The sequence below is a fragment of the Vairimorpha necatrix genome, chromosome 3, assembly GCF_036630325.1.
Source record: "Vairimorpha necatrix chromosome 3, complete sequence".
NCBI classification, from domain to species: Eukaryota; Fungi; Microsporidia; family Nosematidae; genus Vairimorpha; species Vairimorpha necatrix.
In genome coordinates, this window is record NC_088818.1 from 948508 (window position 1) to 965030 (window position 16523).

Genomic DNA, 16523 nt, shown 5'->3' on the forward strand with positions numbered 1-16523 from the left:
TGATAAATTACTCTAGAAAATTTATTCGAAATTGCGGAATGTTATGTGAGCCGCTATACAATCTATTAAAGTTAAAAAGTAGAATACATATGGACAGAAAACCACCAAAACAGCTTCCAAAAGTTAAAAGAATTAATAAGTAAACAAATAGAGCTACACCAGCCGAATTACAACCTAGAATTTGTCTTGGAAACAGATGCCTTCAACACAGGCCTAGGTGCTATATTGTCCCAGGTCGATGAGGGAGTTAAGGTCCCAATCGCATTTGCTTCAAGAAGTCTAAATCCTCTTTGAAAAAAATTATTCAATAAGTGAAAAAGAATGCCTAGCTATGCTATGGGGAATTGAACATTATAAATACTTTTCATTTGAGATTGGAATTTACGGCCATTACAGATCATCTGACCTTGGAAGCACTTAATAAAGGAGAAGTTAAATCTTTAAGAATCCACAGATGGCTTGGTCGACTTAGTAACTTTATATTTAAAGTGATTTATAGAAAAGGGGAAGAAATGTCACACGCGGATGCCCTAAGTAGGAGCTTTGAATAAAAAAAGCGTTAACGAAGTGACTGAAAACGAACTCTTTTTAGAACAGGAAAAAATTAAAATAATATCCGAAAAGCATAAAGAAATGCTACATAGAAGTGCAAAAACAATTATTTATAGTTTAGAAAACGAATATAATTGGGTAGATATAAAAACACTAAAAAAAGGCGATAGATGGCTGTACTACATGTAAGATGTATAATCCGAAGAAAAACAAAAAAATTATATTCGTAACGGCGTATTCTCCAGGCGGAAAGGTGGGAATAGAAATTATAGGCCCTATAAACAAAAATTATATAATAACAAGATTAGATTATTACACCAGAAAGGGATTTGCCAGGTGTATTAACGATAGGTCCGGACAAAAAGTAGCCCTATTTATAAAGGAAATAAATAAAATGATACCGATAAAACGCTTGTTCTGGACAGCTCAAAAGAAAATTTAAGCAACAGTGTTAAAATGTTGCAAATACAAATAATATTAAGTTACATTACACAACACCATTACATAATCAATCAAACGGGAGAGTGGAAAGGTTTAATATAACTCTCCAAGAGATGGCGAATAAAAATTACGAAGACAAGTTTTTGAAAACAAAAGTGCATAAGCCATTTTAATATATAATAACGGTTAAATTGCGATGTTACCCCCCCCCCACCCCTAAAAAAATAAAAAAAGGGGAAAAATTAAAAAAAAGGGGAAAAAATAAAAAAGGGGAAAAAATAAAAAAGGGGAAAAAATAAAAAAAGGGGAAAAATAAAAAAAAAAAAAGACCAAACTAAAATTTATTCAATTAATTCAAAATCAAATTCGGGGCTAAATCGTAATTTAAAAACCATATATATTGAACTTCAAAAAGCATAACATTCTTTCAAGTAGTGATTCTCTGTAAATTAACTTTAAACGAGCTATATAAAATTTTCGAACGAGACTCATTAAAGAACCATGGTTTGTTCCTTCTTTGCGCAATTCCCTTTTAATTACAGACCACATTCCCTCAATTGTTTGGGTGTGGGCGCCTGTTGTTGGATTAACAAAATTTTGGCTATGATTTACAGTTAAATGTAAATAGTTATAATCCGGACATAGTTCCGAAAACCCTTCATAACCCCGCCAACAATCAGTAATAATTGTAGACCCAGGTGCGATTTTTCGTTTTATTAAATCGACAAGAGTAGCTCTTGATCGATTTTCAACAATTTCGAAAAAAAAGAATTGCTGTCTCCTCGTACAACTCCACCAACAGCCCAAACTTGGTATTGAAGGATTCTACCGTTATGGTTTTTACTTTTAACAAGCAATGTCTCGTCTATTTCAACTACGCAATTTAAACCTCCCATGGTTTTGTTTTGAAGGTAGTTGAAATATGATAAGAATACAGCGTTATTAAACCGCGTAAACCAGCGAGATGCGGTACTACTATCCATATCCAATTCGATAGTAGCCGAAACATTGCTTACCCCCTTTACCCATTCACGCAGCAAAATTAAAAGATCTTCGATATCTAATCTAGAACTTTTAAAAATGCTTTCTTTGTAAATGTTACCTTTGTTTGAGCATTTTCTCCCATTTCGTCGTAAGTAACAACGATATTTGTCCAAATTATTTCTAATTTTGGTCATGGGTTTCATGCACTTATTGCACATCGGTAACTTTAATATATTTTTTTCAAGAAGAAATATAATTAATTCCTCTTTCTTATATATTAATTTTCTAAAATTCTTGATGTTCATTTTAGAGGTATAATTTTATTCCTTTTTTAATTTTTCCCCTTTTTTTTATTTTTTTAGGGGTGGGGGGGGGGGGTAACATCGCAATTTAACCATAATAACTCTTATCACGTAGGATTGGGATGCACACCAAACGAAGCAGTAGATAAAAATATGAAAAATTGGTTAAAACGACCCAATTTAAAAATATATTACAATATTCAAAGGCTACAGATAAACTGCCAAAAGAAGAAGGGATCAAGTCCATTATGTGCCCAGAGTTTGTAGTTAAGTCCATTATATGCCCAAATGTTTATAAATCGAAAATTTTTAATACAAATACCAAAAACCAAAAATATAATGAATAATTTCTATCATGTTTTGCTGCAAACAAAACTTTTAGACTTCCCAACACATTTTCTACGAACTCATTCTTAAACATAACCTCTTCCAAAAATCCCGGTAATTGGCTTTTCTTTATCTCACACATTGCTTAATCTTTCTTTTTATTCTGTTCCATAATGACTCGACTGTTTGTGTTAACTCCAGTCTCAGGTTGCACAAAATAAGATGGTTGATCGGACCGAAATTCACCTTTTTTTGATGTCTTCAAATTTTTATTTTTTCACCCCCAAAAATGAAATTCCAAAAGTTGAAGAAGAAAACAAAAAAAGAATAAAAGTTTTAAATATTTAATTTTTCATCATCTTTTACGTTTAACAACTTATTACTGGATGAGTATCATAGTTTTTTTTTTATTAACATGTACCTCTCTAAATACCTATTAATTAATTTCCTCGTTCTACATCTGTATGGTATATACTGTGTTAAACCAGACCATGTTCCTTCGATAGTATTAGTATGTATTACTGTCTCGAGATCTTTAAAATATATAGAGTGGTTTACAGTGTGGTGACTATAATCTTCATTTTGAATGCCCGTATATCACTTCTAACAGTCAGAATATAATTTGCTACCTTCTTTTACACTATTTTTAATGTGAAATTTTAACGTACTTTTAGTACTGTTGCAGTCAAAGTGTACATTCCAGGCAATGTATACATTACCTAGTGAATGTATACATTCACTAAGATTTGTAGTTAAAGTATTCATTGTAACTGAAATGAACACATTACCTAGTGAATGTATACAACCACGAACTCCCTCTAGTCAAAGTGTTTACTCACTATTAAAATGAACATTTTAACTAGTGAATGCATGTATTATCTAGACAATGTAAGCAGGGTTACTAACCAACTGCAGTCAAGCGATAATTGATGAATTTTAAAATAAAATTAAGTTGGAACAAGTTTTTTTACAGGCACAAGACTATGATCGCCGTTCTAGATTCAGGTTAAAACATAAATGTTGAATTGGGAAATTAAAATTAGAACACACACAATGATAGAGTTTTAACAGTAAAAACTAGGTTATATTAAATAAAAATTTTAGTTTTAAATTGAAACACATAATAATTAGAACAAAAGTTAGAACAACATAAATAGGTTATAATATTAAATAAAATATATCGAAAAAATGAATTAATAATTGACTCTATGATGATTGCACTAAAGCGACAAAACATAAAATTAGAAAAGATATAAATATAAAGCAAAAAAATACAATATAAAAGAAAGAATAATTTGAAACATAAACATAAGTAAAATTAGTAAAAAATGTTATTTATTTCCACAATTTAACCTTCCATGACATTTGGAGTTGCATAATTTATTTGCTTTAAAGCATGCACATCTTTTTGTTGCGCATTTTGTTTTGCATTGGCATTTGGAAAATCCCTGTCCGCTACCTATCGACTGTTTGGTAGCTATAGTACGTAATGGCAATTCAATTGCATTGTTTTCAATATCATTTGGCGTTAATATACTTTCAGGACACACGCTAAATTGAGATCTAGAATATAATCCTTTTAAAATACCATTACGTGTTCCGATTTGATAGTAATCATCATCAGTTTTTGTTAATAAACATCCTAGTACTGCACGTGAATCTCCCCGTCCTCTATCAACTTCCGGTACCTTAATTCTAACTGTCATTCCAACCTCCGCCGGAGTATGCGAAGCATCAGAAATTTGTTTCATGCGCTTAGCTTGCTTGTTCAAGTTTTCTTTTGCTTCTGCTCGAACATAATTGATGCGTGATTGCAACTTACAAATATTGCACATTTTATTGCATTCCGAATTGAGTAAAATGTCACATCCATCACATTTTCGGTTCTCATTGTCATGTGATGAACTACACTGTTTCTTGTCATTCATTAGCCATTCACTGACGCCTTCTCGAAGATTATCTGATTCTAGATCTAGATCCTCTTCTTCATTAACTTCTACTTGAGTAATCTCCTGGATACTTTCTTCATTACAATTGATATTTTTAAGAATATTTTCCAAATCTTCTTCACTGTTTATACTGCTTAATGCCTCGTGTGGTAGGGAAGAAGAGGTAAGGCCGACCTTGGCGGGTTGTCCAAACATTGCCTCGTAAGGACTTCGCTTTATACCAGCGTGAAGGGCTCGATTTTTCATAAACTGCACATAACCCAGTCCTCTACTCCAATTACTAGTTTGATTCTGTTGCATCCATGCGGTTAAAATATTCTCAATATCTTGATTTGCACGCTCCACACTGCCTTGAGACTGGCTGTGGCGGGGCTTTCCATGCACAATTTTTAATTCAGGCCATAGACCTTTGAAATCATCAATGACGTGGTTGACAAATTCTCTGCCATTGTCCGATTGCAAAATAGATGGTGCCCCAAATAGTAAAAAAATTTGAAGGAGTTGATCAGCAACTTCATATGCTGTCTTATTCTTTAGGGGTCTTAGAATGACAAACTTTGTTAAGTGGTCCTGGTACACCAATATAAATTTATAATTATCATCTGGTTGTGATTGGAAGTCAATTAAATCTACTTGACATCTTGAATTAAAGTGAGAAAACACCATTGGCTTAACCACCAAGCCTTTCTTTTCATTCGCCCTTTTTTTAAGGCACACTTCACAATTATTTAAAAATATTTGAATATCTTGTGCTGTTATATTTTTAAAGCGAAGGTTAAGCTCCTTTTTCATTCTGTCTCGTCCTCCATGTACATTTGATAAATGAGTTTCATATAAAACTTCAAACAATTCTTCAACAGTAACATAATACAGCACTTTTTCATCTGCTATTGGTGCAATTAGTTTATCCACATTACTCACATACACTGTATCATAATGTTTTAGTAACCAGAAGTGACGATTTTCTTTTTTCTGAGCTGATTTAGCGGATTTAACATCACTTATTAGTTGAGCATATCTTTCCGTATTCATACGAAAGCCGTTAGCTTTTTGTGGAGTATTGTTAATGTGCTGGTAGAATTTATCTTTCATTGGTTGTTTATCCATTTTATTTTTAGGGTAAAATAATTAAAAATTATTAATTTCTATGGACACATATAATTTAAATAACTCACTTACCATCCAACAATCAGCCAGTGTGTACTCTCTCAAACTGCACAGATAGAGCAACATTCAACAGCACACAGTGCATCACGAATAAAGAGGTTAGGTTTAAGGTTTCCTAGCAAATTTAACGATTTAACCTACGGATTTAACATACAACACTTTGACTAGAGGGAGCTCGTGAATGTATACATTCACTAGGTAATGTGTTCATTTCAGTTACAATGAATACTTTAACTACAAATCTTAGTGAATGTATACATTCACTAGGTAATATATACATTGCCTGGAATGTACACTTTGACTGTAACAGTACGATCACTAACTTGAAATAATATGACTCTTTTTTACCATCTCTTTCAACTACTCCAAAGAGCCAAACTCCTCCTACTGGATGTTTACGATTATATTTATTCTTTCCAATCTTTGCCTCATCCATTTCAACTGTTTCACCAGAATTTCCAATGTTTTGGTAGAATTTTTTAACTAGTACTTCACTAGTTTTTTTTCAATATTCTCCATATAACTTTTTTTATCAATTCTGGTTACGTATGAAATAGTATCCACACTACATTTTGATAACCAGAGGTCAATAACCTCGACAAATTTCACTTAAGAAATTTTTACATGACTAAATATTGTACCTTTCCAAACATTAATATGTTTTTTATATAGTGGACATTTTTTATTTGTACATTTCATATATTTATACTTATATTTTGTATATGATGTAAGCTCTTCATTGCACATTTTACAACCGCTAAGTTGTAAGTTTTTAATTTGTTGGATTATTTTCTCTTCAATCTCTCTTTTCCTCAACTTTTGGAATTTCATTTTTTGGGGTGAAAAAATGAAAATTTGAAGACATCAAAAAAGGTGAATTTCGGTTTGAAGCTCCAAATAAAATTTATGGTTGACCATCTCATGATTAAACCCAAGCATATTTTGAATTTCAAGATAAGCAGCCCAGCTGTCAGAATAAATGGTTGTGCCGGGCATGCATACATCGGTGATTATTGGATAGAAAGTATTTCTTGTTCTATTATGAACAATTTTTAAACTGAATCTTGCAAGGCTGATGCTTGTATCAATGATTCAGAATACCCATACCTGCCCACTTGACCACCTACCGCGATTATATTTTGTTTTGTGTACAAACGGGCTTTCATCTATTTGGCATATTTTGCCTGGACCACCTAGTCTAATAGGGTTCTCAACAAAATATTTGCCCACAAGAGTTCAAAATTTTCCAAATATCTTTGTGATCATCATTTTTTGAATGCAAAAGTCATTAGCTATATCCATAAACTGTTTGTCTGCTGCCCAAAGATAAATGACAGTAAAAACATCGATTATAGGCATTCTAAAATCCTTAAAAAAGGAACCATGTCTAATGCTTAAAGGGCTGCTATACTTCGGACACAACTTATTTTTGCATGTCCAACAGCGACCATCTACAGTTTCTTTTGGTCTTTCAACCATTTTCAATCCACAAACGCAACAAGACATTTCATTGAGAAGCATTTTCTTTTCCCTAAGGTATTGTATGTGCTTCTGTATACTCATTTGTCGGAATATCATAAAGTTATCGAAGTCAGAAAGTTCTCTTCGACCCATTAAATGGTTAGAAACTTGCTTTTGAAAATTCAAAAAATTGATAAAAAACTTAAGTCCATTATATGGCCAGAGTTTTGATTTAAGTCCATTATATGTCCAAAATTTATAATCCTGGGATATAATGAACTTAATCCAGAAGAAGTCTTTACCGTTGGGAATACAGTTTAAATAAAGAGCGAAAACGTGACAAAGGGAAAACCGAGATATTGGAAAAAAGGATGTATTCCCAGTGATTTGGAAGGAAATTCATATTTAATTAAAATTGGTACTAAGTCTTACAAAAGACATGCCTCGCAATTAAAAAGACTAGTGGACGAGGAGCTAATTCGAAAGTGGGAGGGATGTTGATTATAAATAATAAAATAAATAAACCCCTATTCAATGATAAATCCATATTCGAACAGCACCACCAATAGGAAAAAAATCAATAATTGTGTTTAAAAAAAATAAAAAAAATGAAAATTTTTATTGTAAAAGGACAGAATCAGCAAAACGAAGAAAAGCCACCAAGCCACCAAAAATTCCACCAACCTGAAAAACATCAATAAAAAAATAAAAATAATAATAAAAATAAAAATGTATATTGTAAAAAAAGACATCCAGAATCAAAACAAACGTTCCTAAATCATCATAATAAGTTCCATATAATAGGAGGCCAAATCCATTCAAAGAAAAATACATTCAAATAAAGGAAATAAATAGATGGGATACAGAATGATATGAAAAATCAGCAAAAACGAAGAAAAGCCCCCCAAAACTCCACTGCTAAGGAAAAATCATCAATAATCGCGCTTTCGCGCCAGCACACCTTTACGGCCTCGCTTGTAGTAGAAAAACTTGTTCTATGGGACAACAAATTCTAGTCAACGATGACTAGATCCACCAGAGGTGGTGTGTGTGAAAACGACATCGTCTGGCTCAATACACCATTTAAGAACACAACTCAGTTCAGCGGAACAAATAAAGCATCAGTATCATGCTTGAACCCTCCCAGGTCAATTATATAAATATATAAATTTTGTCGTTAACAAATTAACTAAATTTTTCTTCCATTTCTGGGTATTTACTTTTTTAAGAAATCTTCATTAATTATTCATGTGATTGTTGAGCTCCTTGAGTTTGTTATTGAATAGTATCGCTCTGGAGACAACCATCTTGTCTAGGAACTCAATGATCAAGCAGAGTTCTTTTATATGTTCCGGATTATTTTTCAACCCAATCTTATTACCAAGAAGTTGCTTTGTTTTTTCTTGGTTATTTGTTTGTGAACATGTTAGTAGAGGCAGTTTATTTCGCCGCGATGATCTTATTTCGTTTAATGACGAGCACTCAAACAGGAAGTGTTCTAAATTTTCTTGTGGTCCATCACACAAAAAGCACATCATTCTATAACTCACTGGAATTCTCTTTGCATTGGCTATTGAGGAGGACCACCTTACTAGATTACATCTTAATCTAGTGTATGTTCTTATCTTTCTATTGTTGACTTTGTTTATGACATATTTCAACTGTGAGCTTCTTATGTCATAAATATCTGCTATTGATGCAGCTACAGAAGTATTTATCGTTCTCCTTCTTCTTAGTACATCAGTTGTTTTTGTAGAAACAGATACATTGTTCTTGTTTCATAGTCGTTACCGACGAATCTTTTTAACCACCTTTGCGTTCTTGTAGACCAGGTGGTTTTTCTTTCTCTCGGATTGATTGAAATTATATCTGAGATTATGGTTTTATTGTGTTTCCACTTGTTGTATGCTCTAAAGCTACTTAAAGCTGCTTGTATATGAATTCGTTCTATACTGAACTCATCCAATAATCTATCTAGGGGAACTAATACCTGTTGGAATATCATCCCCAATGATTTCCTTAAGATCCTATTGATCTTACCTGCTCTTGTACTAGACATTCCCCAAAGTTCATTGCCATACATTAGTGTGGGAACTAGTACACATTTTGTCAAGATCGCCTTAAATAATATGTTGATACCATTATTTAATAACTTTGGCATCAGGGCGTCTAGGGGTTTCGAGCCACGCATTGCCGCGTCTCTGACCAAATGTTCTTCAAGTGTGTTTCCTTTATTAAAACACATAGATATCTATATTCTGTGACTTCTTCAATCACGCCAAAGTCTGTATTGATGGAATATAAACTTCTAATTTCTTGAATATTAGAGTTAACATTCCATTCTAATACTCCACTCTTCTTGCAGTTAATTTTCATTCTGTTGTCAACTGCACATTTCGAAATTCTTTTGATCTTATTTTCTAGATCATCAATATTGTTTCCAAAGACAACGATATCATCGGCGAACATCAGTCCTGAAACTCTTGTATTTGATCTTGGGATCAAGACACCATCTATGCCGTCAAAAATATCATTGATAAATATATTGAACAGCATTATAGAACAAGGGCATCCTTGTCTCACTCCTTTTCTGTAGCCATAGCCACTTGAATTTTCTCCGGCGATTTTTATTGGCATGGTGGTGTTTTTATAGATATTCTTTATTGTATTTATCAAATACCTGGGGATATCTAGATTTTCTAGCTTACTAAATAATAAGTCATGACTTACATCATCATAAGCTTTCTCAAAGTCTATGAAACACATCACTGTGTTCACGCCTCTGAATTCTCTTCTTCTTACTACTTCAAGTAGGAGAGTAAATTGGTTCATACATTCTTCACCTTCTCTAAATCCTGCTTGGTATTTAGAGATGATGTTATTTTCTTTAACAAATTGGGTCAATCTGTCGTTAATTATCTTGAGATAGATCTTGCTAATTGTGTTTATTTTGGAGTTTCCCGTATAATTATTCAGATCTGTCTCTTCTCCTTTTTTGTGGAGACAAATCATGTTTGCCATACTCCAGTATTTTGGTAGGGTTTCTCCACTAATGTATTTATTAAATTCATATAGCATGAATTTAAAGAATTTTTCTTCTACTGCTCTAGTCAGTAAGTGTTTGTATAGCTCGGTTGGAATCTCATCAGGACCGGCAGCTTTGTTGTTTCCGCATTTCTTCAGTGCGGATAGAAATTCTTCATCTGTTATCTCTGGGGGAAGATCAAAAAAATCTACTTTATCATAGGCATTGACATCTATATCATTCTCTGACGATAATTCGGCGTAAAATTTATTCGCTATTTCTAGCTTCTTTGCTCGGCAAGTCTGAAGAAGCTTATTGTGGTCAATTAGAGTTACTTGATCCAAACGAATGGAAACACTTCTATTTTTCAGCCATTGCCAGAATTCTCGGGATCTATTACTTTTAAAGAGCTTTATTCCTTTTAAAACCCAAAGTTTCGATCTATCTTTGCGAATAAATTTCTTCGTATCCTCTACTCTCTTTTTGATATCTACGAGCCGGGCTAAATTGATTTCATTGTGATTTTTCATAACCGCTTTTGCTGCTAAACGCTTTTCTTTGAAGACTTTTAAGTATCTCCATCTCATTGTAAGTCCAGTGTGGACCCTTTTCTTTTTGTAGATCTTTAAAGATGTACAAGCTTTTTTAATAATCTCGGGAAGATTATTCATACTTAATTGTTGATTACTCAACTTCATTTTAAGCCTTTTAATCACTTTCGGATTTTCCAGCATCTTTTTATCATAGACTAGTTGATCAGAGATCTTATCAACAGTTAGTGAGATATATTTTTTGAGCACTAAGTGATCACTTAGTACCCAAGACTTTGATATAATGATCTTCTCATTATCGTATTCTTTCAGCCTAAAGATGGTATCAATTTTTCTCTTAGATCTTTTCCCATCTTTGAGAATCCTTGTACCATCTTTGCTGTTATACTTCATCGTAACTGGTAAACCAATTACTACTAGTTTTTTCTTGAGAGAAGAACTCTGCATATTCATATCTCCCATTACTATAATTTCACTATAATAGTTTCTGAATTTCTCTTTTTCTAGAAGAGACAAAAGTCTGGCAAGCACCTCCCTTTTGAGATCCCTGTCTTGTGGTATGTAGACATTTAAGATTAAGTATTTAATCCACTTGCCTTCTGATCTAAACTCAACCACTGTTTGCAGAATGTTTGAGTCAGTTCCCTTTTTGCTACATCTAATAGCTCCAGTGTTTCTCACCAGAGTTATTAACCCTGGTTTATTTTTTCCACTGCTTGGTGTTTCAACAGCAGTGTATTTTTCTAGTCTAAGGGATCTATTAGATTGTCTCCAAGTTTCCTGTAGACACATAATTTCTGGTTTCTCCTTCTTAAGAAGAAACTCAAGTTCTTCTCTCTTGTGGGAGAGATGGTTGATGTTGAGACTTAAGAGTTTTATCTTCTCTCTAATCTCTTTTATTGTTTTATTAGTTTTTTCTAATCCTTTTCTGTTATCATTTAAAACTTTATAGCCTTCAGCTTTAATAATCTTAATCAATAAATTTTTATGTGTTTTTTCAACTACTATCTTTGTTAATGACGCATTTCTACGTCTAAACTTTCGTATTGTAAAAATGGCAGAATCTAATTCAGACTCTCTATTTACAAGACATTTTCTTAGGTCTTTACAATCGACGGGAATTCTTTGCATATTAACTATACAGAAATTTTCTTGTAGTTTTCTAGTCCATAGATTTTTCCGCGTATAAAATGAAGTTATGCACTTCATCCTTCTACGGCTTCTGAAAGCTCCAAAAGGTTTATTTAATCCTGTAGGATTAGTGATTTTTTTATTTAATAAAGATAATAAATATTGAATTTTGAAAGAGAAATATCTCTTGTAAAACTTAGACTTTAAAAGAATATCAACTTTATTCATTTTTAGAGTCCTTCATTTTCCGGGCAGGTTCACCCATCATACTATGTAGGTAGATAAAATTTTTATATGCTAAATTCTCACTACCTAAATTCTTCTTTATGTACTTACAAGCTTCCGTAAGTGGTATAAAATTTTTATTAATTCTAGAAACCCATAGAAGCTCCTCCAGAATTAAATCCTTCTTTGATTTCAGAAAGTCCACCATAAATGTCTCGTCATTACAGACATATGCCTCTGGGATTTCGTCCAAGAGATTTTTTACTGCTCTTTCGCAGGTACCTTCTCTGAGCATCAAGAGAATAGACTCTTCATCTCTAAACTGCTTTAAGAGTGGGATGTCTTTTCTCTCAATAGTGAGTAGAGCAGCCCAAGCGTCTCTAGCTTGGTGCTCCTTCCATACTCCCAGACCTCCTACCAATACAAATTTAAATTTGCATTTGGATATAGGACATCCACCTCTAATAATTTTAATGAGAGCTTCTTTAGAAAGCCCTTTTGCCCTGTTCTTCTGAGGTTGAACTGGGTTTATTTTCTTGCCAGATTTCTCTTGGGATTCCTTCTTAGCCATTTTGGGGCTTGAATTTTTCTTTTCTTTGATGGAATTTTTTTTCTCGCCTAGTGACATTGTTAGGCTTTCCTTTTTGTGAAATTTAATACACTTCCCTAGGTTTTCTACTTTAATAGAAGTAAATCTATTAAGTTCTTTTAATTTAGTATGTTTAATACTAGAGTTTTTATTAAGACCAAATTGCATCTTTGGCTTAAAGGTATGTCTGACAGACTTCCATCCATCTTTATTGATTTGGTATAGCTTAACTCCATTCTTTGGAGCTTTGCTTCTACCAGATATTATTGCTGAGATAATTTTAAGATGATTATCTACTGCTTTCTTATTTATGTCAGCTACATCGAGCTTAACATTATTGGTATTTACAACTTCATTAGTTATATTTTTACTTTCTTTAGAGACTTCAATTGTTTCTAAACACATTCTTTTGCCATATTCTGACAATCTATCTTCTTCTTCTACTTTAGAGGCAGATTCGAGATTTTTGACATTAATTAAAAAATCTTCATTTATGATTTCTAAATTAGAAACATCATTCTTTCCAGTAGCTAACTGAAGGGTTTCGCTACTGGTGACATTTGGAACATTGGAGTTAATATCCTTTTGTTCTACATGTTCTTTTGAGTGATTCTCTATCATCATCTCAATTTTGTTCTTTGATGCTTCAGTAATTTGATCACTGTCATCCATCAAATTATTTTTAATCAAATTTTTTAATTTCATTTTTTGTTTTTCTAGCTTATCGTGGGAGAGCTCCAGATATGTCTGCTGAATCGTTACTAATTCAGTAGTACTAGATATAAACTTTTTAAGATCATTAAGATCTTTTCTACTTTTATTTTTTGACATGTCCAAAAAATCATTTTTACAAATTCTTTCTGAAAGAATTTTAATTTTTTTAAGAAAATATTTCATCTCTCCATCTTTTTTGAAAGTAACGCTAGAGTTACCATCATCAGCATAAACATGCTTAATATGTTCTGTTAAATACATTTCTGTATCTAACTTGTTGTTTTGACCATCATAGTGGTCACTTGTGGCACTACTGTGCTCGCTCCTGCTTTTTTCCTCTTTACCCTTCATCATGTTTAGACTTAAGAGTTTTATGTTCTCTTTGGTCTTTTTATTTACTTTACTAGATTTCTCTAGTTCTTTTCTATTATCATTTAAAACTTTAAAGCCTTTAGCTTTAACTGTCTTAATCAATAAATTTGCGTATAGTTTTTCAACTATTATTTTTGTAAAAAACGTGTCTCTTCGTCTATACTTTCTTGCTGTAATGATGGAATTCTCCAAAAGAGAGTTCTTCTTACATAAGTCTTTGAGGAGATCTTTCACTCCATAAGGAATTCTTTGTATCTTGACAATACAATATTGTTCTTGTACTTTCTTCCACCACATATTCTTTCTAATAGAAAAATATTTGAGACTATTCAGTCTCCTTGGTGTTTTAAAAGTATTTTTTAATTTATTATAACCAATTGGATTATGAGTTTTTTTATTTAAAGATTTAAAAATATCACTTTTGTTATAGGAAAATAATTTCCTATAAAAACAGAACTTTAACAAGGATACTTTATTCATTATAAAGTCCTTAGATTCTCGGGCAGGCTCACCCATCATATTTTCTAAATAAATGAAATATCCATGGTTTGGCTTTTCTTTATTTAATTCTTTAGTTATGTACCTACATGCTTTAACAAGTGGTACAAAGTTTTTATGCGTTCGAGAGAATCTTTGTAGTTCTCCTAGAACAGTTGTTTTTGTTAAAGACAAAAATTCGATGAAGAAATTAACTTCCTCACAGATATTAGAACCCACGAACTTTTCTTTAATTTTGCCTAGTACCTTAGGGCACACGTTTTCTCTAATCATCAAAAGTACTACTTCCGAATCTTTAAATTGTTTTATAAGTGGTATAAAAAATAAAATTGTTTATTGTAAAAAAGACAGAATCAGCAAAACGAAGAAAAGCCTCCAAGCCACCAAAAACTCCACTAATAAAGAAAAAATCATCAATAATTGCGTTTACACGCCAGCATACCTTAACGGCCTCGCTTGTAGGAGAAAAGTTTGTTCCCATAGGACACATCCTTAGTCATAATATGACTAGAGACCCACTTTCATGGGTCTAATGAAAAACGAAAACGCCTGGCTCAATGCACCATTTAAGAACACGACTCAGTTCAGCGGAACAATACAGCATCAGTATCATGCCCGACCTCTCCCAGGTCAAATATAATTAAATATAAGTCTTTTTGTTAATAAATCAACGTCTCTTTCTTCTATTTCTAGATCTTCATTTTTTTAATTATTCATATTAATTACCTTGTTTCGTTATCTCCTTAAGTTTCTTTTCAAATATAATTCTTCTAGAGACAACCATTCTATCTAAGAACTCTATAGTCCAACAAAGTTCTTTTATCTTATCTGGGTTGTTTCTTAATCCGATTTTATTACCAAGAAGTAATTTGGTTTTTTCTTGGTTATTTGTTTTTGAACAAGTCAGTAGAGGCAGTTTATTTTCAAAAGATGATCTAATGTCAGTTAAACAGACGCACTCCAGCAGAAAGTGTTCTAAATTTTCTTGTGGTCCATCACACAAAAAGCATTTATTTCTATAACTCATAGATATTCTTTTTGAATTGGTTATTGCTGAGGACCACTTTACTAGATTACATCTCAATCTAGTATATGTTCTAATTTTTCTATTGTTTATTTTGTTCATGACATATTTTATTTGTGAATTTCTTATGTCATATTGATTTGCTATTGATGCAGCTAAGGAAGTATTTAGAGTTCTCGACTTCTTAGTACATCAATTATTTTTGTAGTGATAAATCTACTATCACTTGATTCATATTCGTTGCCAACAAATCGTTTTAACCATCTTTGTGTTCTTGAACACCAGGTAGTTTTTCTTTCTTTCGGATAAATTGAGATTATATTCGATATGATTGTCTTATTGTGTTTCCACTTGTTGTATGCTCTAAATCTACTTAAAGCTGCTTGTATATGAATTCGTTCGATACTGAACTCGTCCATTACTCTATCTAGTGGAACTAATACTCTTTTGAATATCATTCTGATAGATTTTCTTAAGATCCTGTTAATCTTACCTGCTCTTGTACTTGACATTCCCCACAGTTCACTACCATACATTAGTGTGGGTACTAGTACACATTTGATTAAGATCGCCTTGAAGTAAAGGTTGATGCTATTATTCATCAACTTGGGCATCAAGGCGTCTAAGGCTTTCTTGCCACGCATTGTTGCGTCTTTGACCAAATGTTCTTCTAGCGTGTTTCTTTTAATTAAGACACCTAGATATCTGTATTCAGTGACTTCCTCAATCACACCAAAGTCTGTACTGAGAGAATACAAACTTCGGAATTCTTGTATGTTAGAATGAGCAGCCCATTCTAATACTCCGCTTTTTGAGCAGTTAATCTTCATTCTGTTATTAACTGCCCAATTAGAAATTCTATTGATCTTATTATTAAGATCATAAATGTTGTTTCCGAAGACAACAATATCATCTGCGAACATCAGTCCCGGAGCTCTCGTATTTGACCTTGGGATCAAAACTCCTTCTATGCCATTAAAAATATCATTGATGAATATATTGAATAGCATTGGAGAACAAGGGCACCCTTGTCTCACTCCTTTTCTGTAGCTATAACCACTTGACGTGTCACCACCAATTTTCACACGCATAGTGGTATATTTATAAATATCCTTTATTGTATTGATTAAATACAATGGGATATTAAGTTTTGTAAGCTTCTCAAATAATAAGTCATGACTTACATTATCATAAGCTTTTTCAAAGTCAAT

At 32.5% G+C, this 16523-nt stretch overlaps 2 protein-coding genes across 2 annotated transcripts; both read right to left on the reverse strand.

The window, feature by feature from the left end:
* Window positions 1–10098: 10098 nt before the first annotated feature.
* VNE69_03255 (reverse transcriptase) lies at window positions 10099–11968 on the reverse strand (the record flags this gene model as incomplete). Its single annotated transcript, XM_065473117.1, has 2 exons — window positions 10099–10118; window positions 10207–11968. The coding sequence occupies 2 exons, from the start codon at window positions 11966–11968 to the stop codon at window positions 10099–10101; spliced, it is 1782 nt and encodes a 593-aa protein (XP_065329189.1).
* Window positions 11969–12110: 142 nt separating this feature from the next.
* On the reverse strand, window positions 12111–14561 carry VNE69_03256 (ATP-dependent RNA helicase; the record flags this gene model as incomplete). The annotated part of the gene is made up of 1 exon (XM_065473118.1): window positions 12111–14561. One exon carries the CDS (start codon window positions 14559–14561, stop codon window positions 12111–12113), a length of 2451 nt encoding a protein of 816 aa, XP_065329190.1.
* Window positions 14562–16523: the final 1962 nt, after the last annotated feature.